Source organism: Alligator mississippiensis, chromosome 12, assembly GCF_030867095.1.
Source record: "Alligator mississippiensis isolate rAllMis1 chromosome 12, rAllMis1, whole genome shotgun sequence".
Lineage (NCBI taxonomy): Eukaryota > Metazoa > Chordata > Crocodylia > Alligatoridae > Alligator > Alligator mississippiensis.
In genome coordinates this window covers 18,818,196-18,843,606 of record NC_081835.1, presented here as the reverse complement: position 1 = coordinate 18,843,606, position 25,411 = coordinate 18,818,196, and the positions used below count along the sequence as shown (strand labels likewise).

Below are 25,411 nucleotides of genomic sequence, written 5' to 3'. Positions count from 1 at the left end.
CACACTCCCTCAACATGTACTGGGCTGAGCATATGTATACACAAAAGGTGAAAGCATGTGGAAGCATAAATATTTGGGTCTCTCACCTCGAACACAAGCATGTGGGAAGGGTCAGTGCAATGCATGTATCAAGGGTGCCTGCAGGTACAACTTGTGATGTATAAAAGGAAGTCCATGACTCTGACTAGAATGTGTGCATGGCACTCTTCATGAGCATGGTGCTTTGAAGTCCTAAGATAATGAGGCGCTTGCCTGAAGATGCTTCAACACACACTTCTAGACTGTAAAACAGGGACTGCATGTGAGAGCATTGCAGCACAGTGTAAATTAGCAGCTACTGCTGGCTCAGCTGTCAGCCCAGTAGGAGCACAGGCCTTTTTAAGGTCAGAGGAACCAGCATGAAGATAAGATTGGAAAGATTTCTGCTTTCAGATTCCAGACCTCGATCAGACCTGCTGGGAGAGAAATAGAGATATTGATGTGGTGGAGGGGGAGAGGGGATCGGGTGGAAGCCAGTCTCCCTGTATCAGCCTGGAACGTAGAGCAGGATTGTGCAGGGTAAGCTCACAAATGAAAGAAAGGCTACAAACACTCCTCCCAACCCATCCCATCCCTTTCCCAGAGGGCACCTTAAAAACAAAGTCATCTGCTGGATCTCAGGAAGGCAATGCAAGAGAGGACTATAGCACAGCCATATTTACATAGACAAACAGAGGCAAGAGAGTTATACACTGATGCTGTAAAATCAACAGAGAGAAAGCTCAATTCAGATGCAGCATGTCTGAGCATGAGGGATAGTCTGGGAGGGAAAGAAGGGGGAGCAATACCCATGCCTGAAAATCTCTAAAGGAAGTCAGGTGTGGACAGGGCATCTACCTGCAATGAGAGACCTCTTGCATTTTATCCCATATTCCCTACTAGGCTGACCACAATGAAGCTGGTTGTGTCACCTGAATGGACAGGGGTAGCTAGATCTTGCTGTCTTTACAAAGACCACGTTTCCACTGAAATCATGGGTTAAGGAACTCAGAATTTGCCCTTTGGAGTCCAACTGGTAGGCTTCAAATCTAGGCCTACCTGGATCCTTAAGACTTTTGCCAAGACCTCCAGTTCTTGCTTACTCAGTTTACATCAGAAAGGAAGGAAAAAGGAAGGGGGGTGGGAGGGGAGGGGAGAAATAAAGAGAGAAAAGAAGGGCAAGGTGAATGAGAAAGAGATGAAGGTGATCCTTTCCTTGGCTCATGGAAATTCCTAATTAAACTCAGGAATAAGACAACTTAACAGTAGTTGGGTTTTTAAAGCTCTGCTCTCAGGATTCACTGGGGACACTTCAGATGCCGAGGTGAGGAAAGAGAGTTAACCTTTAATCCCAGCTCTTCTCAGCAAGAGTTGTGTCACAGAAGAGCAGAGATTCCCCATCTCTTTCCCTAAGGAAGCAAGAAAAGATAACAATAACCTACCTGTGGCTGGTCCCAGGTCCAAGCTGGAATCATTGAGCTCTCCCCCATCTTCCCAGAAGTACTGTGGGGGCTGCAAGATCCTGGACTCTTCATTCTCTTCACTGGCAAAGCCTGATCCCGGGGAAGCGTGCAGGGCGCTGGGGACCAGCTCAGGCTCCACAGTCTCCGGGCTGGTTTGCTCACTGGAATCCAGGGGCTCCAGATGGGACATCATTGCAAACTCCACCAGGGATGTTGAGGTGAGACCCTCAGAGGCAGACTCCTCTGATGAAACAAGGCAGATACACAAGGTCCCTGAACAATGAAAGGAGATCCATGTCAGAATAGGAGAGGGAGAGGCAAATTGCAAGACCTGAAGAAAAGAGTTACTTGAGCTCTCAGCTACGTACAAGTCCCATTACCCCTCGCAACAACAGGACCCCCTGTCTGACCAACAGGCCTGTGTCCTGCCTCCTGCCAACCCAGAACATTCATGTAATCTCAGCAGCTGAGGGTGCTATTACCTACAAAGTAAAAATCACCATATACAAAAAAAACCCTAAGTAGAAACAAGTTTAATTCCAGACTCAGCTGATGGCAACTGGGGTTGCTCTACCAAATGCTGTGCAGCTACAGCAGCATACCCCAGGCCACTGCATGACCTTCCACGGAGTGGTACTGATTTGTGCTGGCTGAGGATTGGGCTCCTCTCAGTTTATCAGACACAAGGTGCCTGAGGATACAGCTGCTGTTTTCAATAGAGACACTCAACACTCTTAGCCCATTAGGAACCCGGCATGCTAGGAGCCATTGTGTTCCTTTTTAACTTAAAGTCATGCTGAATAACAACTAAGCAGAAAGAGATGGATGAAAAAGTACAACTCCATTTTCCTTGAGATAGTGGATTTGAAGAGAGGCTGCTGAATGCCTTAAGTGTAGCATGTGGCATTGTCCAAGAACCAGACTGATTGGAAATAACTAATTAGGTTGTTTCCTCAGTGCTAGCTGTTCTCCAGCTAACACCTATACCAGACCGTAGCATCTTCCATTCTAAAGGGCTCCACAGGCCTGTAGACCTCTGAAGTTCAACTGCTCCAGGGGAAATGGTTCCACAACTGACAAGAGTGGGAAGGGAACATTTTATCCAAAGGCATCAAAACAAAACCTAGGCTCTTGCTACTAGGTGAAGGTGCCTTTGTCCACGTTATGTACATTGGAGCTCGGTGTACTGGATTTTCCAAAGCCTCCTGCACAACAAACTACACATATTTGGCTCCTGTATCTGTAGGATGAAGGGCTGAGTTGATCTTGCTGGGAGTGGGATCAATGGTTCCAGGCATAGCCAACTTGGGACTTAGACCATTAACCCATCCTGACTCGAAAACAGTGACAGTGCTGCACATTCACTTATTGCACAACCTGGATCTGACCAAAAAGTAAGCTGCTACCTGCCCTTTATTAAGCACAAAAATCCCAATTCAAACGTAAACCTGCAGTCCTGGCACCTTTAACAATTCCCTTAAAATTCTGAAGGGACTTCATGCAGTCTTCTGATTAGGCTGTAATGTTGTATGATGTCACGGGTCAGGAGAGACAGATTTTTTTTTTTTTGTGTGTGTGCACGTATGAGAAAGTTCATACATTGTGCATTGGTGTGTGGATTCCCTTCAGGAAAAAGACACAGCAATCGTACCTTTTGTAATACTTAGCCTCCCTCTCACCATGGTAATTGCTTGTAGCCTGTTGTGCTACAGCTACCAATAAATTGTGAGCTCTTTGGGGCAGAGAGCACAGCTCTCTCATTCATCAGTAGGGTATGTAGCATGCTGTCAACCACTAAATAAAGAATGGGCTATTCTGTCCTGCAAGCTGACATTTACTGCAAAATCCATCATCTTGAATACCTTTTAGGGAGAGAAGATGGAATTTTAAAATTCCACTGAACTTTTTTCATTGATTTAAATGGAGCTAGGATTTTAGCCTAGAACTCTAGATCTAAACTGTATTATAAATAAAGATGGATTGATTTAAATCAAAGTGACAATTTTAATCACACTTTACATCAGCAAGCAAATCAAAGCAAATTAAACTTGTTTTGCACGTGAATTTATAGTCCTAAAGAAAACCTGTTTTCTCATTGGTTGGTAACTATTAAAACATGTTATCTGCAACTAAATATAAGCTTTACACTTAATTTGTACTTTTGGTTAACCAGAAAGATATACTATAATCTATACATGTTGATTTAAGCAATTATATGCTTAAGGTTCATGGTTTTTATGTTAAAAATGGTGACTTTATTAGGTAAAGATGATGATTTTTTAAATTGTGACTGATGTCAAGCAGCACTTGGAGGTGCACTGAAATTGAACTAACATGCACAAAAATAGCCTTTTCAGCTTCTTTTTTTATAAGTTAAATAAAACTCCTTCAAGCCTGCTGGATACATGAAATATAAGTTTATCAAAATATCTTTTGCATTTAAAACTACCTGATTTATTAAACAAAAGATTATCTATAGTCAGTGAATTGGACTGATAGTTCCTGAGCACTGCCATCTTCAGCATTTTAGAACTAGAAGATCTCACCCTCTTTCATGCCATTTTTATTAGGGACTGGATTTAGGGGTGATAATTATATGCTGTACTGGAAAGAGTTTACTAATGGATCTCCTCAAGATTACCCATGGAACTAGTCTTATTTAATATTTTCATTAGTGGTCTAAAAAAAATAGCAGCATGGTACTGAAATATGCTGATCACACAAAATTGGGAGGCATTGTCAATAAAGAGGAGGATCAGGAAGAACTGAGTTACCTTCAGAACCAGAGTAATAGAAACTGGATTACATTTAATACTACAAAGTGCAAAGTTGTGCACTTGGGAACTAATAACAAAAATATCTGCTATGTAAGATGGAAGCTTATCAGTTGGAATGGGCAGAGGTGGAGAAAGGCCTGGATGTATTAGTCAATTAGAGAAGGACCATCAGACGCCAATGTGCTGCAGCTATGAATAAGGCAAATACAACCCTTGGATGCATCTGGTGAGGTATTTCAAGGCCTTGGATAGACCTCAGATGGCATGCTCATAGTTATAATCATCCATGGTCAAAAAAGTTTAATTCAGACTGGAATGGATTCAGAGAAGATTTACAAAGGCGATCATGGGAATGGAGAACCCATATTATGAAATGACAAAAGAGCTTTGTTGTTTAGGCTAATAAAATGAAGGCTGAGAGAGGAGAAGATTGTCTATAAATACAAAAGGGGAGTAAAGAACAGAGAGGGAGCAGAACTAAAAATAAAATGTTGACAGAAGAATAGGGGTATAAATTATCTTGGAATAAATTTAGGCTAGAAATTACAGGTTTCTAACCATCATAGCAGTAGAGTTCTGGAACAACCTTCCAACAGGATTACCAGACGGCAAGCGCCTAACTTGTTTTAAGATTAGTACATTTACGAATAGCTTTGTGTGACGTGATTGCAGGGGACTGGACTCGATGACTCAAGAGGCTATGGCTGTTAGAAGCTGTTTTAGCGCGTCTACAAACTTGGGATGTGTATGCTTAGCCAGTGACGTCTACCAGTTCTGCGGCCTGCCTTTTTTTAAAGCTTTGCCAGCTAACATGTACGGTTTGAATACAGTTTTTAATTTGATCTGAATGATCCTTGAAGCTGTTAGCAAGCCAGGCTTCAGCAGAGATCAACATAGTTTCAGATGTACATATATTTTTTATATTTTTTTCACAGAGAAAAATGTTTTTAATGAAAATCTTTAGTTTGTTTTAAATCAGTGTTTTTTTATCCAGTTTGATTACATGGCTCCTAGGACAAAAAGCAAGGGAAAGGGCAAGCTGCACGTACAATTCAACACAGCCACATAAGCCTCGCACAGCTCTTCCAGACCTACGTTTCACTAAAGAGGGACTGTTCTTCCCAGTTGGAATGGGAACAGAGGACTTTTTTCCCCCATTAACAGGATTGATGGTGCTCTGCTTTGAAATGCCTAGGGATTGGACAGCTGTTTGACATTCACTATAAGCATACAGAATAAGTGTTTGTAGGGCATAGTGAGTAGGGACCAAGGAGCTCTTGGATTTAGGTTAAAAGAACAAACCCCACTACTGGCTCCTGTCACCTTTTCTTTTGCTCTCCTAAGTATAAGACACAACCCATCTATTGTGATGTTCTTGTTCCAAGCACTGTACATACAACTGATTATTTCATCCTCAAAAAGAGCCCTAGGAAGGGGTTAAGTATTAACACTGATGGAGAATTGCCTCTAAAACAACCAAAATGACACTGGTCCTTTTCCAAGAATGCATCCTCTAAGCCCGGTGCATCTGGGGTCAGGATGTGGGGCCTTTAGCCAGTGTTTTGAAAATACATGTATAGTGCAGGAGTGATCAATAAAGCTCAGAACACGGAGTCTCCTTACTTTGATTCAAGGAGCTCCCAGAAACACTAGAAACTTGTCTGACTTCATACAGAGCAAGTAACAGAAGCCAGGAGTCACCTGTTCCCCCACCCTCCCAGAGTACGAGAGAGAGGCCACTGGCTCCTGCTGCTAAATATGTTCTGGGAAACTTGGAAAGAAAGAGCTACATTTCTCAAGGTTCATGCCTATTTTGGCCCATTCCTGTGTTTTGCCCATTTTAAGAAACATTTGTCTTCCCCCATCCCAGCCCCACAGGGCTGCTCAATGCTAATTTTGCTCTGCTAGTCAGAGACAAGATCAGCTCATCCCAGCGCAGATAAATGAAAAGCAACTTTGACAGCAGCCGAGCCTCATGGAAAGGGGAGATACTGCAGCAGAATGCAGCCAACCGAGACACATCCCTGGGCTTCCCCAGGGACGGGCAAGCTCACCGTGTGCTGCTTGCACATGACTGAGTCAGTCACTGGGGATGACACAGAGGAGCCTGGATGCAGTGCAGATCCTAATGGGTCAGGACTTGACAATGTGCGGCTCCATCCCTTCTTCTGCGCTCCCCTTGCCCTAAGTAAGAGAGTTTAAAGTGACCCGGCCATGGCAGAGATTTCCCTGTCTTCAGGCAAGAACTGCCACTGATGCAGGACTTGTGAAGGAGAGTGCTGCCACATTGCACCAAGCCCTAAACCAACACGCAGCCCCTGCCCTGAAGGGCTCACCATCTACACCAGGGCAGGCAATTACTTTGCATGGAGAGCTGCTTACTGAATTCTGGCAAGTCGTTGGGGGCCACATGACAGGCAGCCAGGGGCAGATAAATATTCATTTTCTAAATTTCTTATACAGACAAGACAGCCAAAGGGTTGGAGAATGGGAGCATTATCTTTCCAGTTATCCAGAAGTGGTAACAGGCACAGAGGAAATCAGCAGTAAGTTTGAGGTCAAGCCAATAGTCTGTGGCAGACCTGAGAATTGTGCCTTGATTGAGTGAATCTCAGCCTAGTGCTTCACTTCTCCTTCGCTTCCTCTTCCTAACTCCTGGTCAGGCCAATGTTGCTACAGACGCACCATGTTAGCGAGAAGCTGGTGCAGTACGAGAGGGCAACTTTTTAATGGGGTCCATCAAAATAGCTGCTATGTCTTTGGAGCGCAGGGTTTCCATCCCTCCACTTTTCCTTTTGCCACAGCAGAGATGTGGATTGAACATGCAAACAGACAGTCTCTTAGTCCTTCCCTACTAGGTGGTTACAGCCATTAGAAATAATTGTCCTCAGCTTTTCCAGTCTCGGGACCCCATGTCACGATGCCGAGTTTCCAGGCTCCTGCTCCTCAAGGAAGCAAAAGGTGGTCACACTCACGTTGGACCGGGTAAGAACCCAGGCCCTTCCCCAGATAGATCTGGCACCAGGTCAGGCATGACCCTTTCTGGAAGGGGCATTAGCAGCTGTCAAGGACAGTCAAAGTAAGGATCAACGCCCTTGCTACCAATTCTGTCCCTGTATAACCCAGACCCATGCCAAGGGTACGACCTCCCTTCCTCTGTTTCTAACTGTCACATCCTAGGGTTGTCCTACACAGTCCAGAGCTGGGCACCCAACACGCAATGATCCTGGGTGGTAGTAGAGCTAATGAGAGGTAGTTAGTTAGCCATAGCACTCCATAGCTCTGCCACAGACTATTGGCTTGACCTCAATAGTCTGAAGTCAGGCAGAAGTCAGGGTAGATATGCACCTTACAGGCTAACTAAATAAGATACATATGGAGAGCGCAAGAACTCGAGAGAGTTTCATGAACTTGAGTCCACTTCATCGGATGCTGTGAAAGGTCAAGCACAGAGCAGTGTATGAAGTGGAGTGAGTGATCCGAGTACAAAAGGTGTGGAAAGAGAGGAAGAAGTGAAGCTGGGAGGGGCAGGGGGCTCAGCTGTAGGCAATGTGTTTACCCTTGCTGAACACTGAACCGGCTACCCCACTTAAAACCCCAAGGATCTTGTTCCCTGGGATGCTCTGCCAGCCTCAGCATGAGACAGAATTATGATGTCTCGCATGAAGAGACTTGCTAATGGAAAAGGTCCACGGGATTGAGATTTTGTGCAACTTCAGGTGAGAGGCTATCAAGTGGCAGCTTTATGCTCCTGGAAAGGCAAAAGGATGCAAACCTCAGACCCCCAGCAGGGAGTTCCCTTCAGTAGCCATGCTGCACAGCGGTTAGGAAAGAGAACCAGGGTCTCGGGACTTTAGTGCTAGCTCTGCCACTCACACACAGCCTCATTCTCCACTGCCCCGAGTCCTCTGCAGTCCCTGACACTACCATACAGTGAGCACAGGCAGCTGTACCTCTCGCCCCCAGGGCTGCTTCTACAAGCAGACTCTCTTTGAGGAGGGAAAGGGTGGGGGGGTTGAAAATCAAAGGACTCTGCTTGCTGTCCTTTTTCTGCCACAGTACAGTAAATACAGATCACCTGACAGGAGAAGATATTTGAGCAAATAAGCCACCCCCCCAGCTGTAAAAGGCAGAATATAGGGAGCCGCGCCAGGACTCGCCAGCTGCTTCAATGGGACATTTGTGTCTGGTTTCTATTTTTGGAGCATGTCTGGGGAACCTGAAGAAATCAAGGCTCTGAGGGCTGAAGAGTACGGCCAGCTCATCAGGAAAAAACTGGGCAGTTATCAAGAGCACTGTGGGGCAAAATGCCCCCTCCTTCCACACATTACACACACATGTGCACATACACACCTCCTTCCCTCCTCCAGGCAGAGGAGAAAAGCTGAGGGAGAGGGAAGCAGGGGAAGAAATGGAGAAAGAAGATAGGGAAGGAGGAAGACAAGGCAATAGGAGTTAGGAGAGGAAACAATGCTGGATGAGGAAGGTGGAGGAACAGAGGAGATGGCTGAGACCTAGCTAAATCATCAGGCAAAGTCAGCGAGTTGGATGTGAGCTCTTGAGCCCTTCAACCTGCCCCTGACTCAGAGGCACCAGGAAAGGTGACATTAATTGTCTCCAATATATTTAAAGTCCCTTCTCCAAGTGACTGTACAGAGGGAGATGGGGCTATGACCCACAAAGTGCAGCACTGACTTTCCAGGACCACGGAATAAGGCAGTCGGGAGGACTGACATGAGGGGCATCTGCCAGTTTGAGTCACTGGCCCCCAGAGCTCTTGGCATGACTCACTGCTCAATCTCCCGGAGGGGGAGCAGGTTTCAGCTGGTAGAGGGAGCAATTCCCTTGGGCATAACTGTGGTGGCATAGGATGTGGACTGAACGAGCTGGCAAGAAGAGCACTGCAACACCCAGAATAAGAAGTCCATGCATCTGGCACCACTGCAAGGGATTCCAACGCACTTCACAAAGCAGCTCACCAAGGATCATTTCATCCACCGCTGTAGTGCGACCATCTCTGGGGTGGAACGTGGCAGACTGAAATGCACTAAGGATTCAGCTAGGACAGGAAGTGGAAGAAGAAATAAGACCCTTGTACATCCGGGTGAAATTATGGGAGGGATTTTGGGGAGGAAGAATGCAACTACCTAACTTGGAAACTGGCTATGATCATAAGGAGAGCACCTGTGCTCTTAGAGAAGACCTCAGTGTGACATATCTCTGACTTGATACATAGATGCCTCCTCCCATGTTGCCATGAAGCAGGATCAGCACCAACTGAAGGGGAAGAGTGCCCCTGGCCCTGCTGAACCAACACTAGTGCCAAGTTTTTTCCCCTCATGAGGTCTCCCCTTTCCACAGAAGCAGGGAACCCTCTTTCAACCTCTTCTCTGACTGGCAAAGTCTGTGCAATGACTCAACTGGGCTCAAAGTAGACATCAGTGGCTATTAAAGTCCTCCATGCTGTCCCTTGCAAGAAAGAGGGCAACCAAGACCCAGTAAAGGGAGATGGTGAAACCAGCCCTCCAGCCCAAATGCCCTGTGCTATCCTGTTACCATCCAGCTTCCATTTTGAGCTTACTCCAATTGTGGTCCAGGGGTTTGTCCAGCCAACGTTATTTCCTTAGGTAACTGGGTCAGGGAAGGTTCACGTAGTGATAATCAGTTAGGACCAGGGCACAATGGCTGGCTGAGGGAGGCATCTACCAGGAGTAACCCCCTCCCCCTGGCTCCAAAAACACCAGGCAGTCCTGAGGAACAAGGCAGAAAGGAAAGAGGCCTGGGGTCAGGGCACTAAGCAAAGCAAAGGAGAAAAACAGATCCTGCATTAATCCTACAACCAGGACAATGACAAGCGGCTATTGTCCCTGCTCCGCTATTATCTCTGTTCTTCAAAGCAGAATGAAACAGGGTCTAGAAAAAAGATCCCCCACTACAGATGGTGCAGGCAGAAGAGGAGAATCTGACATTCCTCAGCTGAGAGATTGCTCTCAAATGCTTCTCTCTGACATCTCACTGATGCCAGCACAGAAATGCCTGCCCATGAGGTGCACATCCCAGGCAGTGTTACTCTGACACCTGCTCAGTGTTACAGACCCACTGCCTCTAGTCCTTCCCTTTAAGAGACAAGCCCCCCCTTTCTATCATGTCCCCTCCCCACCTTGCTGCTACGTCTCATGGAGGAGTGGAACATTTTGAACACAGGAATAGGAAGCTTGGCAAAGGGGGTCGCTTCAGAAGACATAGCCAGGCGGTCAGCCTTCTTCTGGCCCAGGCTGAGGAGTGACAAGGGCCTTTCTGTAACCAACATTGCTGGGACAGAGGATATATTTTCTGGGCCAGTGGAAGATCCCAGGGATGTATGGGGGTGGGGCGTGGGGGTGTGAAGGGACACCTGTTAGGTTAACACCCTGTGATGTACAGTAGTCAGGGTTTCTGCACTGGCTGGAGAAGACTGGACAAGATGTGGATGCACAGGGCCTTGGGTTATATCTGTTCAGGGAGGCTACACATGGGAAAGGGTAAATCTGTACCACTCTGCTCCTTCTCTTCCCTGGAGCTCAGCTATGCTGAGGCAGGCCTGCAGTGCTGGGAGGGTGTTGCACAGTACTGAGCCAAGCAATGCACAGCAAAGAGTTGTGCCACTGGGGTTTGAGAGGAGGGTGCAGGACAAGACCCAGGTGCATGCATGCTTCATGCTCAGGCGCTGCTGGAAGGTGCCTCCCCTTTGCACATCAGAGCCCCAGTAGAGAACCTCGTGTGCACTTGGGTCTGATCATCCATGAGGCTGAGCACCCCCAGCCCTTTACAAACCTCAGCCTCCTATGTACTGAACAGCACCTCTGAAGAATCAGTGCTGGGCCGATCAGAAAAGGTCAAGAACGCAGCAGGCGGCCAGCAAAAAGGATCCCAGCGCTAACAAGGCCATTCATTCCCTTGGTGCCTCCTCACACATACAGAATAGTCAGTCAGCCCATCCCCTTCACTCTCAGACCCAGCTTGTCCCCTCCCCACACTCACCTCGAACCCTTCATTCCTGGGTAGAATGATCTGCCCATTTTCGAGGTTTCACTCCCTCCTCTTCTCCATGCTCTTTCCTTTCCCTTAGTAGCAGCCTCCAAGCCATCTGCCCTGAAGGCTTCCCCCTCAGTCCTTCCCACCGTCTGGAAAAGCCTCACAGGTCCTTCTGCCGCAGGACTGCTTCAGCGCTCACCTGGAAAAAAGCTCTCTTCCCCCTCTTGCCTCTCTTTCTTGTTCTTTCTGTTTACACGGTGTCACATTTTGAGACATCTTAAGTTTTCAGAGAAACCAAAAAGAAGCACATTATTGTCTCATCTCTACACCACACAATGATGGTGGAGCCAGAGCTTCCTGACACACCACACAAAGACATGACAGCCAAAATGTGCTGGAGACCAGTCAGCACAGCTCAGCCACATGCCATTTAAACCAATTTGGCCACAGTCCGCATAACAGCTAACTCCATTCCAGTCCCTCTGCAGACAGGGCCTCTTAGGACCACTCTCTGCTAAGTGTTGCTCTGGTTTTGGGCATCTGCACTAATATTTATGTGGGACAGGGTGGCAGAGCTGTTAAGGTACCTCCCTACAGCTCCAGAGGCAGGATTTTGTGTGCCACTGGCCACAGAAACTGGTAGGCTTTAACCGCACAAGCCAGGCCTAAAAGGACCTTTGACCTTGACCAACATTTACAAAAGGAGACAACTGCAAATCAGTCTCCAGCCAAGAGACAGTCACAACCTAGTCATATTTCTTAGGTGAGCTAAAAGACTTGGACACGTTTAAACGTTCAACATACTGTGGGGGCACCACTTATGGACAGGACTTAACGGTGCTGCGTTACATCGCAGAGGAAAACTACTGTAATGAGCTAGGCAGGCTCAGTGGTGCTTGTCATGTAGAGAAAGTTCCCTAAACGTGGCTCTCGGACACAAAAGAACCACCCCCTCCCGCCTTAGCAAGGAAACCCAGTCCAAATCCTGGCAATGATCTTCAGAGTTAAGCAGGTGGGGCTGATCCTAGCTCTGGCTGAGTGTAATGCCTTGCCAGCATGCCTGGCCCCATACACAGGCCAGCACATGCATTTGCTGTGCCTAAACCACGACTCTGTGCCGGCTGCACTCGTGCCTGCCTCCGTTCTTTGGGGATTACTAACCAACGAGACCTGGAAGCAAATTCAAACAGTTGCTGGCGGCTGGACTCTGAGCACCTTCTCCCTGCTCCTGGGTCTCCCCAGCTTTGTGGTTCCCAGTTGCTTATTTACTCAAAATACGTGGGAGCAGTTTCCCATTTTAAGCAGAGGGAAAACTTGTCCGTGCTCTGATATGCAGCCTGTCGCCTGCAGCTTCCCCTCAAGGGCTTAACGTAGTTATTTCAACCCCTGATGTCTATAATTAAATGAACATTTCCTTATGGTACTGAAGAGGCAAAGGAAAAATTGACTGCAGGGAATTTCCAGCCATCCTGATTTATGCTCTCCGGGCTTGGGTTCACGTATACAGTACTAACAAGGCATCGTCTAAGCAGACAGGCGGAGGGGAAAAATGTATCTAATGGAGCCTGGCATTCACATGGCTGCATACAGCCAGCGAGACACAGCAGGGAAAGAGGCTGGGGTTTTATTCTTTTCTTAACCTCATAATCTTTCTGCTCATGGAAGTGAAGGGCTTAAAGAATGTCCCAAAGCCACGAACCATGCAAACCAAGGGGCATGCTGCCACACCTGTCCACAGACCTCAGCTCTGACCCACTCACACCCCCATACCTTAAACACAACCGTCAGTGCCCCCTGAGGTCCCTCACCACTGACTTGCCAAAGCATCTCAATCCTATCCTGTAGCCTTGCTCTGTTCCCCAAAGCTCCTCAGTCCTGACCTGCAGCATCCCAACTACTCCAGATCTGAGCCTTGCTTGCACGTCAGGACTGGGCTGGTTTTGTGGATTCATGGCAGAGTCTGTGCCTTCACTGCTGATCACTAAGCTCAATAAGAATCCAAGTCTCCAACGGCTGCTGGATAATGAGTTCACTCACAGACTTGTCGTAACCCCTATGCATCACCAACCCAACAGGGCTAGGAATTCAGCTCATGCTAGTTAGGCACTGCCTACCGTCTACTCTCCCCATGGTAGTGGGATGTCAGGACACAAGGAAGGACCACAGGGTGTTCTGGGCACCAAAACCCTCCTCATCCTCAGGACCTCAAGAGAGCACCTGCTCCCAGCAGCATGACCTGTCTAGACCATCCTAGAGCCACTGTAGAAAGTTACTACCTAGCATCTCAGCAGAAGAGAAACTACTCCTCCCAATCTATGCATCTCCATCTCAGATTGGCATAATGAAGGCCAGCACCTGTGACACCCAGACATTGTTTAATGGCGCTTCCTGCGCACTTCATCTCTTTCCTCTGTGCAAATAACGGAGCTTTAAAAACATAGTAATTGGGAAGTAGTTTGGTGAAAGCTGCTGGCTTGGCAGCCTAAGAGGGAGGCTGCTGTTCAGAGCAGCGCTGCAGCCTGTGCTGTAGCAGGGCCATTGTCCTATTAACAAGCTGCCCCTTACCCACCAGGGAGGAGAAGGTCATTTTGACTCCATCCTCACTCCTACTGAGCAACTGGGAGGCTCCCTCTGGTTTTATGTAGCATGGAGAGCTTGCCTCTAAGGGCTGGGCTGACAGCTAGTGTTGTCACTATGAGATGGTCCCAGTGGGAAAACCAGCATCAGTGGGCATAGGGGAAGACCTAGATCTCCCAGATAGTCATTTCAGCAGTACACTCGGTTTTCATGACTTCCCACTGCACCAGAGCCTCGTGAGTGTCCTCCTGTTCCTACTTTTGCCACACCTGTCAGACCCCCAGCTAGGAAGCAGGGGTGGCTGTGGAGAAGCAAGGAAGGTGTGCACATAATCTTCTTCCAGGACATCGCAAACAAGTACTCCATAAACAGGATCAGTGAGGGGCTGCACACCCTGCCTGCCACCTCCTAACCTGCAGCCCCACAGCTGCATCCTCCCCTGCTGCGGTCGCATCACAGCTCTCCTAACTGGAGATATCAAAAGAAGGAGGCTGGCCACATCCTCTCTCCTGGGCCAGGGCTCCTCACTGCCACCCAATACTCACTCTGGGATGCCCAGTGAGCTTAAAAAAGGGTCAGGAGAGTGCCTACATCCTATCCATGAAGCCCGACTTTCACATGTGAGAGGGGCAGGAACTAGTGCTAAGTGCTGCTGGGTGCAAACATGCTAGTTGGGCACAGCTGGTGGACAGTCAGGGGATGGGGGGCAAAGCTCTCTAATGGCCCCATCTTCCCATTTCTGCCTTACAGCACACAATTGAATCTCAGAAGTTGGAGCTGCTGAACCACTATCCAGGAAGTAGTGTGCCCACCAACCTTCACCCCCACAGGAAGGGTCCCTTGAGCAGTGGTTCTCAAGCTTTTTGGAGGTCAAGAAGACTACTGTTAACCTGCACAATTTCTCATGGATAACCACACATCTTCCCATTGGGCTTTTAATGGACAAGTCCATAAAGGGGCACAGGGTCCAGCATGATCCATGGAGCAGCTATAGACTTCTCACAACAGCCTTGTGCACTGCCAGAGGTCCTTGGCCTACTGTCTGGCAACCACTGCCCTATGGCGCATTCTCCTCTAGCTCCTGCTGCTTGCTTTTAAAGCAGTTTTGTCCTGGACCTTCCCCATGGAAAGGGCCACAAGTTCTTGCACTGGGGAGAGAATTTCCATCCCAAACATTGCTACTTAACTTCTAAATGGGCTTTTCGTTTCCTCCTGTCCTATGATGGCTCACCTCCTTCATGTTTAAAAAACTATATCATTATTATTTCTACTGAAGTAAGAGAGACATCCTAGTGATGGGCCTTCACTACTGAGGAAGCACCTTGGACCCTCTGTAAGAAGCACCAGATATGCAAACAATTCACGGTTCCTGCCCCAAAGTACTTGAAGGTTTGCCCTCCTCTCAGTCTGTGCCTTTGACTGACATGACAGGAAGGTGGGCGTTAGGGTACCAAGATGCATCCTCCAGCATGTATAAGATCTCTCTCTCTTTCGCTCTGATACTGGCCCTTCATTACAAGCAGGGCAAAATGATGGATCTAGGAGCAGAGTAGCTTTTCCTATAAGCTGCCTTCCAACCCAGGAATGACTAAATGACTCCAGACAAATACTCCCCCTGTGCTTGTAACAACCTATTCCACATCGTTACCTCTAAGCGCAAATGAGTTTCCTTTCACAAGGTGAACAGTCTCTTCTAGCATTCTTTCAGGGGTTCCCTTTTGTTTGAAAATTTCTCCAAGCAGATTACATAAAAATAACAACACCGACCTCATAACTAGTCCAAGTTCATTTACTCTGGCACTTAAAAGTGGCTTTAATGAAAGTCCCACCACTTCTCCAAAATTTCTAGATCAGGGTCCCTGGAACAAGCAGAGTTGTTTGCTTTGCATCCAGTCTTCCTTTCTGAGTAACTTAATGGTGGTTGGTAAATTGGGAAAAAAAAACCCTATAAATAAAATAGAAGGTGGTTTTTGTGTAGCACAAAATAGCAGTGTCTCTACAGCTCTCTAGGGTAAAATAACAGCATTCAGGAATCCCAGTTCAACTATGGCATGCAGAAAGCATGCTACATTCAGAGCTATTTCCATCATCTCCATAATAACACAGCCTTGTTTACTTCGGTTCATCAAGTACTTATCGTAGCATACGCCTCTCCTGCCCAAAGACATCTAAACCAGCTTCGCACACATTCTTCCTCCTCAGAAATAAGCCTTTTGAACAGCCAAGTGATGAATGGTTTCCCCCTCCTCCAAACCAGCCAGCGAATAATAATATGGGTTAAGAGTCTTACAACTGTTATGGAGGGGAAAACTGCCTCTTTACCAGAAATTGAAAGAAGGGAAAGGAGATGTGTGAAGCTGGGGCCATAAAAATTTAGATCCGGAAAGCAATGAGTATAATTTTACAACCCTCCGAAGAAAAGACCTGCTGGTGTAGGGAGCAGAAACAACAATTAAAGCCTCTCAAAATTGCACAGAAGTAAAGAGCATGCTGCCAGCACATGATAATGCAGATGATAGAGAAATGGATTGGGGGGTGGAATTGAAATGCTTAGTATTATAGCCAACTGTGTCTCCATTCTGGGAGGTACCTGCCTGCTAGAAGTGCCCACCAAGCAAATGGGAGTGGGGGGGTCTGGGTCATTCTCCATCTGAACCCATCCCTGTTCACATTCATGCCCAGAGAGTTATTGATTTAATTGTTAAAATAGCAACATTAGAGGGTGGAGAACATCCAGCAGATCCCCAGGAGGTCACCAGGTGCTGAGGCCAGCATCAATCTGGTGGCCTGAGACCTATTCCCTTGCCCTCAGTGGTGAAGAAGCTCCATTTAGCCTGTGGGACTGGATCAACATAGCAGGGCCAGACTCTCCAATCTTTGCCCCGGTGTCCAGAGTCCTGCTAGGTCCCCTTTGGTCCATGCTAACTGATACCCGGAGCCGGACCGGTCCCCGGGGACCGTGAAGAGTGGTTTCAGGTACTGCCAAGCCACCTGCCATGGACAGAGCTTGGATGCAAATGCAATTTTATTTATTTTTATTTTTTTTAAATCCCTCCCCACCCACCCCGAATAACTTTAAAATCAAAGCGCAGAGGCACTCACCCCATGCGAGGAGCATCCCCAGGGTCTGGCATAGCAGCAGCAGCAGCTTCATGGTGCTGGGAGTCCTGGTCCTTCACTTGCACCTGGCTCCTCCGGCTGCCCCCAGGGCTCTGCCCCGTCCGCCCGCTGCAGCACCCTCTCCTCCCTGCATCTCCCCCCCCAAACACTCCCCCAGCCACGGAGCTGCAACTTTCCCCCCTCAGCCTCCTCCCTCCACTCCCTACTTCCCAGCTCTCTAGGGTGGAGGATTGGGGAGAGGGGAAGGAGATTGTAATTGGTCGATCAATGCACAAACGGATCCAGCCCGGAGCCGGGAGGCAGCAGCAGCCTGAGCATCTGACCCGAGCATCCAATGCAGCCCAGCGCGATGCTTGCCCCCACCCCAAAAAAAAAAATAAATAAAAAAAATCAGCCCAATCTCCGCCAGCCTCCTGTACGCATCTTCTCCCTGGAGAAGGGGCCAGCAAGCTAAGCGGGGGGGGGGGAGGGAGGGAGGGAAAGGAGCCCCCAAATCAATCAAATAAGGGGGCTCGCTTAATTTCCAGCTGCAATTTCTTTCCTGTGCTCTAAGTGCAGCTCCCGCCCCGCAGCGTCTGCCGCCCCGGCTCTCCCAGGTTTCCAAGATATTGAATGATAAATCTCAGGCATTGCGCAGTGTCTGCATGCCGGCCACTGCCCGGCTCGCTCCCGCCGGGTCCTAGAGGGAAGCCGGCCCGCCTGGCTGGCTGCACGCACCGAGCAGCATGCTCCAGGCTGAGCCCGGGGGGGCGGAGGAGGAGGGGACTTCACCCTCCCAGCTATTTTGGGAACAAAGCAATTTTCTCTCTCTCTCTGGCAGAAGCACCTCCATCCCTCCCAGAGACTGGAGCCTGCTGGGGAAGAGGCCTTGTCATCTCAGCACACAAAAGGCTGGTTGCTGGGCGAAGGGGAGCGCGGCTCTGAAATAACTCGGGCAGAGCTGCAAAGGGTGGCAGCCTTCAGATTGGGGTTGGGGGTCTCCCGTCCAATAGCTCAGGACCCCTCCCCGTGCAGCGCAGCCTGCTTGGCAGGGGGAGGCCGTGTTTTCCGCAGGGGTTCTTCCCAGGAAGAAGGAGCCTGTCCCCAGAGCCAGCCTTTTCTTTTTTTTTTTTTTTTTTTGTATGAGAAACAAAGTCTCTGTCAACCCCAACCTTTTCTGTTGTTTGCAGGAGGCTGCTGAGATCTTCCATCTGGCATTAGCTCCGTGAGCACGATCAATGAGTATTTCAGGAACACAATCAATGGCCCTGGGGTAATACATCAGACCCATTTTGAACCTTCAGAGTAAAAGCTTCCTCACTTTCCCGTCTTTGTTGTCTAACCAGGTCTGCTTAATCATTCAGACTTGACACAGCTTGTGTCTCTTGCCCACTCCCCTCCTCACTAGCCCAATGCATCCCCATTCCATGACATCTCCCTCATCTTCTGCTCCCTAGCTCTCCTGCCCAGGCCTCCAGCAAGTCATCTTCCCTCTCACATCCCAGGCTCACAGCACTTGCTTCCATCCCACTTCTTCCCTCCCATTTTGCTTCTGTCATGGCCTGTCCCAAGTGCCATCCTGTTTCACAGCACCTTTCATCATCAGTAAGCTGGCAGGATTTTATACCTTTCCCCTGTAGGTCCTCTTCTCCCTACCTTACCCCCTCTTTCTTCAATACCCACTCTTCCAAGTAACAATTTCACTAAACCTGCATCTGTGCTATTCCAATTACTGCCAGCCCTAAGCATTCAAAATTAACCATTCAGGCCACCAAGTATTATTGCAGCCTGGTTTAAAAATCGCGATATTTAAGAAGTATCCAAGCTTTATTGCTCATCTTTTGGTTCTGAGTCTCTAGGGTCAGCTCTGATCCCAGCTTCAGGCTTTTCTCTACCACAACAAGGACTAGATATTTAGCTTATTAATAAAAAATGAAGATTGAGATTCTTGCACAAAAGAACCCATGACTCCAAATGTTTGAGCTTTAAAGTGGTGCTGGAGGAACATTAGAAGACTTTCAGAAACATCATAAGAGGTAGGAACACTGGAAGGTCTTTGTCATGTGCTGTTTTCTGAGCTGTGACATTCGCCTGATTTTGACTGGGTGCTTCTCTATGAATGCATCAGGTTATGTGTCAGTCATTCACTACAGACTGTTCTCCATAATAACCTAAATGCACTTCAAATATTAATTAAAAGTCTTGGCAGCCCTGGGAATAATTCTGACCTAGTTTATAGATGGGGAACCAACCCGAGGACAAAGCAACTACCCTGTTGCATCAGAGGCTCATCTGGGAATAGTACCCCCCTTCTCACCTCCTTCCCCCGCTGTTTGAGAATGAAGCCAGCTGATTAAGCACACACAATATGGATTTAGAGCTGGTCAGCATTTTTCATTCAAATTAATAAAAAAAGGAGGGGGGTAGTCTCCTGATGTGTGGGTGTCCTTCAAACCTACCCCACCACATCCCCAAACCTTACAAGACTAAGAATCTGGGCCCAATCATTCATTCTAATCAAGCAAATGCAAAAATCCAGATGCTACTCTTGACCTACATCTTCTTGTGGCCTCTGCCCACATAGACCCACAGCAGCATGGGCAGAGCTAATTGAGCCCAACATCTCTTGCACCCATTTCTAGGACTTGTACCTCTGTGGTGACTGGGCTGAAAACAGTGCCCTACTCTGGCACTTGGCATGAGTATTCCTTTGTGCAAAGGCAGCATAAAAGGGAAAATACATTTAAGAGAATGAAGGGAAACCAGTGTAATTGAGCTAGGGCAGCTCTGCCAGCAAAGGAAAAAAATAGTTGGCAGAGGTGAGCAAATCCTGCCTCCCAAGAGCATGTAGGGAGCATAAATCCAGCCCCTGAGCCTTCTGAGCCATACCACATGGAACAAGCATGCTAAGTCAAGCCTTCCTCTAAGCAGCAGCCAGCCTTACAGATGAAGGTTTGTCATTGCCTCTTGTATCTTCTCCAATCCCCCCAGCAGGTTAGCGTTCAAAAAAAGGATGCTCACTGGCTGGTAGCCATGAAAGGGGGTGTGCGATCCAAATGCTATGCTTCAGTTTATGTGGTGTGGCAAAGTTAGTGCCAAGGCTGTCCTGACAGCTGCTAACAGAAGCATCCATATCTCTTTCCTTTTTTGAGGGAGCATCATTCTGCAACCGACCCTGATTTACATAGCTTAGATCCCTCCCACCAGTCTGGACCCTGAGAAAAGGATGGCAGGTGCCCGAAAATTTCTCTAACAACTCTCCAAACTATATAGTTGATCTGATAAAAGATATCACAAGAAAGCTGTACCTCTCAGGTCCATTTTACCTCAGGTTTTACTTTCAGAGATTCCTTTCTATTTCTAATGCTGCACAGGAAGACAAGGTCTTCAGGTCAAGTAGTTCTCTCATTTTGGGTTTAGAGTCAAATTTTGTCCCAAGACCCTTGCACATGACTATTGAATAGCTCTCAGGGAATGAAACAAATAGAAAAGAGAAATGCAAATCCAAACCTTGCTGGAATTACAGGGTTGTTTTGAGGTTTTTTTGTGGTTTTTTTTTAAGCTCTTCTTTTTTTAAAAAAAAAAAAACATTTTAAATAAATGCATTCCTTTAAAAAAGGTTCAGTGACCAAAAGAATGCAATATTGAGCCAATCACTGCAAAACTGAAGGTTAAACCAACCAGTGACAATCATTCAGCTAAGCAAAGAGTGCACTACTATTGAGCTGAAGTGATTAGATGCTAAATGCTAACAGTCTTAGAAATGTGAGGTGTTACTAGTAACCGAAAAAAGGTTTTAGTTAAAGGAAGAGAGAAAAGGGGAACACACACACATACACACACACACACACACACGCGCGCGCGCGCGCATGCACGCACGCTCCCAGGGCTCATGCTAGGCTCTGTACATGGAGAAGGGAACAGTTTGTCCGTTTTCCCATTCCTCAGATGCAAGAGAAAACTCATTCCTTCCTCTCACCTTGTCCAGCCTGTTCTGACAATAGAAGGTCTTTGGGGAAGGACCTAGGTGCCTACAAAAAAGGTAGTAACAGACCTCAAAACTGAACAGTCTGCAACATCACTCCTGCACTTTGGCTTCACATCCACCCTTTTTCTTCTCCTCATAGCAGGAAGAGGAGGCATGTTTCTTGGCATCCCAGCCCTTACCCCTCCTCTGAAGGCTTGAGGAAAGGGTTAATCTGTTCCTTGTAGAAGCATGCATGAGGTCTCTTTTCAAAAGAGATTTACCTAAGCTCATTTGTTGACTTAGCCCTTTTAATGCTGGGACACCAAAACATTTTGCGACTGTACCAAGCAGGGGCGGGCACTGAGTCTGTTCTTGCAACACTTTGGACACACACTGTCTCTGCTCCCCATGCAAATGCAACTCCCCCACTTATCAGAGCTTGGATGTAGGAGACATGCAATAACACATTCAACATAAGTGGCCCGAAGTGATTAATGCTTTCAGCATTCGCCATAATTAGGCAGGAGTAGAGTCTACTGGATATAGCACCCATGAGTAGGAGTAAGGACTTGTTTTCCCTTCTAACTCTTTCACTGCCTGAAAGATTCTGGGTGAGCTGGTTCACTTCCGAGTCTCAGTTGTTGCATTTACCCCTGGACAAGTTGTGCCTGTGTTTGTTCAGGAACAGAAGTATCCCAGGATTGACGTGTACACTTTACCCTTCTAATCAGGGTTCAGCAAGTGGCTAAATGCACTGCTGCTTTTTGCTGCTGACTCAATGATGCAATCCCAGGATAACAGTTCAGATGCACTCTGCAATGCCCCTGGATAAACTGTTAGTACTGCATACTCTGTGAACCTTACTAGGATTTATTCCAGAATAACAGACATGGATGTCTGAACAATTGCATTTGTCCTGGGATAAAATGGTTTATCCCAGGACAAATGTAATGTCTGTTTGTAGCCTCTTTCCTTTACGACGGGGCCTAAACCCTACCTGCAGCATAGGGGCCAGCTTGATTTGAAAGTCTCTGATCTGAGGCATGACAGACAGAACAAGCCACACACTTTCCTTTCCTTCCCTAGAATTCCTGCATTCCTACTGCTTTCTCTAGCCAAAACTCTCCATTTTAATTTGCACCAAAACACAAGAGTTCACACCTGCCTTCACAGTGATGCCGCTCTTAAGTGGCAATTTTTAAAGGAGGAAGAAAAGGAAAAAAAAGAGAGAGCAATTGATCTGATGGGCCACAGTGTAGTCCTAGCACTGCCAGCCTGAGGGTGGAATCAAACTGCACCACTGGTGAGACTCTCTTTTGGCTCTGGCACTGGAATCCCCTGCTCCTGAAAGAGCAGCAGTTCAGCCAAGTCTGCTTCACAGTGCTAACACATTCACAGTTGCCAGGGATGCATTAAAAAAGGACTGCTAAATGAATATCACAGAGGTGTTAAAAAGCCAAGAGACACCAATAGGTCATCTAGTCCAACCTGCTCTATAGCGCAGGCCAGGGAATTTCACCTATTCATCCCTGCTTTGATCCCAGTAAGCTTCCTCTCATCTCAAAAAAGGCTTCCCATGTTGATGACAGATGAAGTGATGGAGAACCCACAAGAATTTAGGATTGCAGAAAACTTTCCGTTCTGCACTGGGATAAGCTCAAGAAGTGAGACAGAGCCCAGCACAGCCGGTAGCCTGGTGGTTGTAGCACTCCAGCCAGTTATGAGAGACTGGGGTTTAAGTCCCTATTATGCCCATTTTGTGACTTAAAGCTTGGTCTCTCATTCTGGCTCTGTAGCTCCACTGTTAAGTGAAATGGCTCTGATGTTTGCACCACAGCTTATTGGCCCCCTCCAGGACAAGGGGCTATATGACCTTTCAGCACAAGTCAAAGCCAAGAAAATACTTTAAACAAATACATGGGAGACATGTTAGGAAAGAACCACTCAGTGAGGCAATCTACAGCTTGATGGATCCAGAGAAAGAGTATTTCTAGTCAAAGTTTGCCACAGAAGCTTGTGAAAGACTGTTGATCCAGAGGTAAGAGTACACTAAGCTGTCCAAGCTATGATGACATTACTTTGTGAGAGCCATTGTAGAAACAAAGGCAGGATTCACAATAATGAATCCTAGTCATTTGCTAAGCACACTCATGTGTCTATAATTGTTACTCAAGAGAGACAAGTGGTGAAATTGGAGCTACCACTGAACTGCTCATCCTTCTTCTGCAAAGAGCCTGCAGAAACAGAGGAGCCCTGCCATTATGTTTATGAGTTGTAGATGGCTCCATACCAAGCAAGCTAGTTACCTACCCCAGTCCAAGAAGCATTTCCTCAAGAGGCACTTTCCTCAAGGCCCACGTGGCTGGATGCTCATCCACAGCTCCCTTACTGAACCATGGTTGGGTGGCTGCTTCTTGAAGTGCATGCACACGTGCCGTTCCTCCAGACTGTGATTTTGCACAGAGCACAGTCAGCTTTCCCCAGATCAGAGTCTGGCCAAACCTGCTCTTTTTGCTCATGTTTCAAAGTCATGCTGAAGCCCTTCAGAAGCTAGCCTGATTCAGCATTCAGGAGGGGCAGAGTCCCAGCAGGGGACTTTGCAGGTTGTAGTGACATGATCTTACTTAACTGGCCGCTGAGTATTTCCTAGCAAACACTATCCCAGTTATTGTGCATCTCTGCTATTCCAGATTGAGGTACAAAAAAATCAAGCCAGGACCCTGGCCCATCTCTTGCATCACACAAGACTGTCCTGCTGAGCCCATCTCACCAGACATTAACAGCTACTAGATGCAGTGTATCAAGCCCCAACTTGGGACTGGCATGGGGGAAGAAGGAAGGAACTTCCAAGGAAGCTACTCCCAGTGAAGTGCCCCATGACAAAACCCAGCTCTTCTCTCTGGAGCCCTACAGATCAGCTATTACGGCACCCTGGAAAACCCTCCAACCAAGTTTACTTCTGCTTGAAGCACATTTTCACCCTTCGTAGCACGCCTACTCAGCCTGACACCTACCACTGCAGCTGGCTGGTGCTAACTCCCGGAAATATGAACTCCCAGCAACCGCAAGAGAAGGAAGATGCTGTTGGCTGAGCATTAGCTCTCTTGTGGCCAAATGCCAGCCTCAGCAAGGGCCCGATTTCCTAGGTGGTCCTTTACTGCTGTGCTGGCCGCAAAACAAGATGGGCAAAGTAGCTACTTCAATATTAAGGGCTCCTGGTGAGTCCAGGGCTAAGGCAGTATCCTAAATGGACGGTTCTTGCATTTTTTCACTGCAGACAACCTTTGCTACACTATTTTCCCTTCCCAGCCTCTCTGGGGAGGGTGTAGCTGACTTCTTGCAGGACTGAAACAAGCATCTGCTTCCCACCTTACAGGTTGTTTCCATGCTCTCCTAGCCCTGTTCTGACATCAGCCCTTCCCAGTCCACTTTATATGAGCCGTATCTCATGGAGAGTACATACCTACTGACCACCCCAAAGGCAGGGGGTGGGGAGACCCAGTTGCTCCCAATACTGCATTCCAGACCAGAAAACAAAGAGCCAGCTCCCACCAAGCCAATCAAGGAGTTAACAAGAAAAAGTCACCAAGTTTCAATTATATAGTGCTGTAAAACAAAGTTAAAGGGTAATTCTAAGCCACTGTCCCCAGCTAGCAGAAGGAACTGGGAATCAGGACTCCTGGGTTCTCTCCTGGCACATCATTGTCTGTCTCATTCTTCATGATTTCATGTTCAAAGTCATTTACCTGTGTCCCATCTCAAGGTCTCTGCCTCCCTCCTGACCTCAGCTGATACAATATGCAAACACACACATTTGGTTCAGAAGAGGCTGTCATGTCACTGGTGTACAGGGATGGCTGTGCCTCTCTCTGGATTAGCATAAAGTCTCCTCAGCACCAGTTTCTTCCACAGCTAGACAGCAATGAAGTTCAGGATGGAGAGGAACAAGTGGCAGGGCCAGACACCACTTTTCAGTAATCCCAGCTGCTCTCCCAGGGCCTTTGCACTTCTTGCCTCAGACACGAGCAGGTGAGATGTTAAAAACTGCTCTGTGCTCAGCCCAAGGTCCTCACCACACTAGAGCTTTTAACCATGGCTTGAGAGCAGGCATATGCTGGTAGCGAGGAAGGGTGTCCACCCCCCCAGCAGCTCTGTCATCGTCACACCTGTGTGCATGCAGTCCACAGCTCACACCCCAGCTAGCCACACAGGCATAGAGACTGAGGGGCAAGGATCTCTGCAAGCTGCACAGAGGAATCCCTGCTCGGCAGAGACCCAGGAGCAAGGGAGCCTAGCCAAGCCAGCTAAACAAACATACTAAGGGAGCCCAACACACAGCATAAGCAGCCATTGCCAAGCCCGGCACGGGATGAGAATCATGTGCTAACCCAGATACCTGGCAGGAACAAATGCCGTTAGCTAGCAGGGCTGCAGCCAAGCTGGCCAGGAACACAGACACTACAGTTTCAGAGCCAGCGGTACAGTGATACACATTA

At 47.7% G+C, this 25,411-nt stretch overlaps 1 protein-coding gene across 2 annotated transcripts in view; it reads right to left on the bottom strand.

Moving 5' to 3' along the window:
• Nucleotides 1–17,101, bottom strand: part of PODXL2 (podocalyxin like 2) — a 45,383-nt gene extending 28,282 nt beyond the window's left edge. For both annotated transcript variants that reach the window (XM_014604423.3, XM_019499776.2), the window contains exons 1-2: nt 16,952–17,101; nt 1,461–1,754 (exon numbers count right to left, since the gene is read on the bottom strand). In XM_014604423.3, coding sequence (XP_014459909.1) covers nt 1,461–1,754; nt 16,952–17,003 — 346 coding nt within the window. In that variant the 5' untranslated portion in view covers nt 17,004–17,101. The remainder of the gene's footprint in view (nt 1–1,460; nt 1,755–16,951) is intronic.
• Between the last annotated feature and the right edge of the window lie 8,310 nt (nt 17,102–25,411).